The sequence below is a fragment of the Humulus lupulus genome, chromosome 9 (assembly GCF_963169125.1).
Source record: "Humulus lupulus chromosome 9, drHumLupu1.1, whole genome shotgun sequence".
Lineage (NCBI taxonomy): Eukaryota > Viridiplantae > Streptophyta > Magnoliopsida > Rosales > Cannabaceae > Humulus > Humulus lupulus.
The window spans coordinates 34411237-34414816 of NC_084801.1; the positions used below are offsets into that span (position 1 = coordinate 34411237).

Here is a 3580-nt window from a genome sequence, read left to right on the forward strand (position 1 = left end):
TTAATTAAATTGAGTGTGCTTACTAAATTTAAAATTTTATACTTAAGGATAAATATATAGTAAAAATATTTTTTAAAATAAAAATTATTGAATGATTATATATGTATGCATTTGATGAAACCATAATATAAAAAGGATGGATTGGTTTGCTTTGCTACAGTTTCGTCAGTAGTATTTCACTATATTAATTAAACAAAACAAAATATAGTGGGGAAGAAATGGCTGTCAACCCAATCAAGTTTTAGTATTAGCATAATAAGTAACGTTTCTCTGCTGGATTTATCGTCTAGTAATGGATATTTCCCAAGTGACCACAGGGGAAAAAAAGAATTATTTATGATTATATAGAATATTACACACAAAATTACTGTTCATCAACAAAACCAGAGAGGATAATATAAGAAGAAAAAATGATTTTATTGGCAAGAACCAATATAAATAAATAAAGAACATTGTTTTTACGAGAAAAATATTCCTAATTTAAAATTTTGGAAATATTTAAAATTAAACTTTAGATTCTTTTAATAATTTCGGTCAAAATTATTTAATAAAAATAAATATTTTGCATGGTGTTTATATGATTTTGCTTATTAATTTTAGTAATACTCGACTATTCTTTTATTTATTTTTCTGGCCCGGCCTTGCAAGGTCTCGTCAGCAGAAAATCAATATCAATTTTTCACGAAATCTCTCAATATTTATGACTGTTTCAATATCAAATCACTTGAAACAAAAAAGAAAAACACTAAGTTTTGTATTAGAGATTGATCCACACTCAACCAATCAAATTTCTTCTTAGAAAAAAAAAACAATCAATTTTGACAAAAATTACTTATCAAGATGTTTTTGAATTACAAAGTGAAAATACGCGACATATCCAAGAAACTCTCTTCTTTTTCTTTTTTTTATTGTTGGTGAAAAAAATAGAGCAAATAGTTTTATTTATATATATTTTATTATTATATCCTAAACAAATTAAATAAATGGACAAATACATTAGGACAATGAAATAAAGGTAAGTAAAACCGGACTAAATACAATCACAATATGAAACTCTTGGTGGTTTTTTCAATGCTAATTGCCTTTGGTTTCTCCACTTTAGTTGTCTCTTTCAAGTAATTGAGGTATCAATAAATAGCCCCTCCTAGTTAGTAACAAAAACACATTATTAATTAAGTTATTTAAAAAAAACAAAATTAAGAAAATCTCAGTAGCGATCATGGCAGATCAGAAGCAAGGAGGACTTGTGAAGAAAGGTCATGAAGAAGGGTTGAAATTGGCAGTTTCTCTATTGGAGGAGTTTGGGCTACCAATGGGGCTTTTGCCTCTTGCTGATGTGATCGAAGTAGGGTTTGTGAGGAGCACTGGCTACATGTGGATTCTACAGAAGAAGAAAGTAGAGCACAATTTCAAAATCATTAGCAAACTTGTGAGCTATGACACTGAGATCAATGGCTTTGTTGGACCAAAGAAAATCAAGAAGCTCAAGGGTGTTAAGGCTAAAGAGCTCATGTTATGGCCACCGGTTAGTGAGATCATCGTCGATGATCCAGCCACCGGAAAAATCCACTTCAAGAGCTTTGCTGGGATCACCAAAACCTTCCCAGTTGAGGCTTTTGCAGCTGGGCAGTAAATCATGCATGATATGAGTTTAAGTACTTGCTCATATTACAACCACCACATGATGCCCTAAAAATAATTTTATTTCTTTTGTCTTATTTTTGGTTTGCACTACCGGTTTTCTAGTTTTTTTTTTTTTTTTCTTTCCAACATTAGAAGGGGGTTGTATGATGGAGAGGTTCTCATGGTGGTATATGTTTCAAAATAAAGTGATATAATTCATTATGCCATACGGTTTTGCTCATCATATGATCTTTAAAAAGCTCTCATTGCAAGTAATAAATCTAGTAATAATAAACTAGATATATAAACCAATGTGAACACACTCTAATGTATCAAAATGATATCAATGGTCAAGCAAAAATGAACCTATAAAATATACGAGTGTAAAACTTTAAGACGTATAAACACGTACCGGTACTCATCATTTAGCCAAATGCATACACAGTGTTTAGAGGTAAAGGAATTTATGGTCATTGATCTCTTGACAACAGATCTAGTTTGCTTGACCGGAAAATGGTATGACGATACCTCTTTCATATCTGATTAAATAAAATCATCAAATAGTAAGATAATAGAACAGAAAGGGAAAGAAAACCTTTTAAAAACAGCACTAATAAGTTTTTACATCTTTTAATAGTCTAGAGAGAGAAAATTGGTACAAACCTGGTATGGATGCAGTTCTCTTCAATTGAATAATTAAAGCTCGTGGGGTCTGTGCTGATACAGATTTTTGTTCCCTGAATGAGAATTTACAAAGACGAGTATAAGATTGATGAAGTTCTTTTAGTATGAAGAGAATAACTGAAATACCATTATTATAAAACTTAACACCGTCATCTTCAGCACTGTGAGAAACGATATTAGACTGGCCAAATGCATTGGTAATTGCTTCAACTGAAAGAAAGTGCGAGTCGATTGGTTAAAACTCATATTTAATTTTCTTTCAATCATCTTCTGATAAATAATTTTATGACTATAGCATATATAATATGAAGCCAATTGTATGCTGCAAACTTAAACCACAAATGGGATCAAATTAGTCAAAAAGTAATTTCTTTGAAGCATTAGAAAAGTGGATGACAGTTATAGGGGTGGACCTGGTATGTTGTAGCATTATTGGCATAGAAAAGAAATGAAGGAAAATAAAAAATAACTTTCCCTGAAAATAATAGCCTAAGAGGTTTGTAAACTGAGAGACTACCTGTTCAATGGAGAGCATAGTTTGAGATCAACTCCTGAAACATAAATATTATTTTCATCCATGAAGTTATTGATCTTATCTCCCATAGAATAGAACCTAATTGGTCTACAGTATTGATAAATGCTTTAATGGTATAATCTTTCAAGGTCTACACCGCTCTATAGTTTAATGAAAAAACAAGAGGTAATTAAAGTTGGGTGGATTCAGACTTCTTATACATGAGAAAGTTGTAAACTGTTCAATATATAAGATAGAATACAACTTACATTTGTTTCTGATCACCTTTTTCTGGAAGATACTTCAAAATACTCTGCTGTTGCGTACAATTGTTTTCTCATATTCTTCAATTCCTAAAGCCAAGAATCAACAAGAAGGTTCAGTTTTTTCATATCATTTCCTCTATAATTCTTTTTATTAGTTGAGACAGTCTAAAAAAAAAAAGACAAAAACATGTGATCATGAAATGCATTTTAAATCTTATATCAAACTGGAATTAACATTCAAACTGTCTGAAAAGATCATCCTCTGCTGCATAAAGAGTTCATCATGGTGGAAGGTACCTTTGCACCTGGCTATAAAAAAAATTCTGAAAAAAAAATATTATCAAGTTTAAGGTTCAAATGATAGAACCACACCATTATGGACTACTAGTATTCAGTTTCTAAAAGAAAAGCATAGTTCTTTATAGTGATCAAACTTCAAATTATAATAGATAGTAACTTCTCTATATATCTATTAAATAACCATACATTAGAT

General features: G+C 30.5%; 1 protein-coding gene across 1 annotated transcript; it reads left to right on the plus strand.

Moving 5' to 3' along the window:
• The first annotated feature begins 1219 nt into the window (after nt 1–1219).
• Nucleotides 1220–1636, plus strand: LOC133802372 (uncharacterized). Its single transcript, XM_062240671.1, has one exon. It carries the CDS (start codon nt 1220–1222, stop codon nt 1631–1633), a length of 414 nt encoding a protein of 137 aa, XP_062096655.1. The 3' UTR covers nt 1634–1636.
• Nucleotides 1637–3580: the final 1944 nt, after the last annotated feature.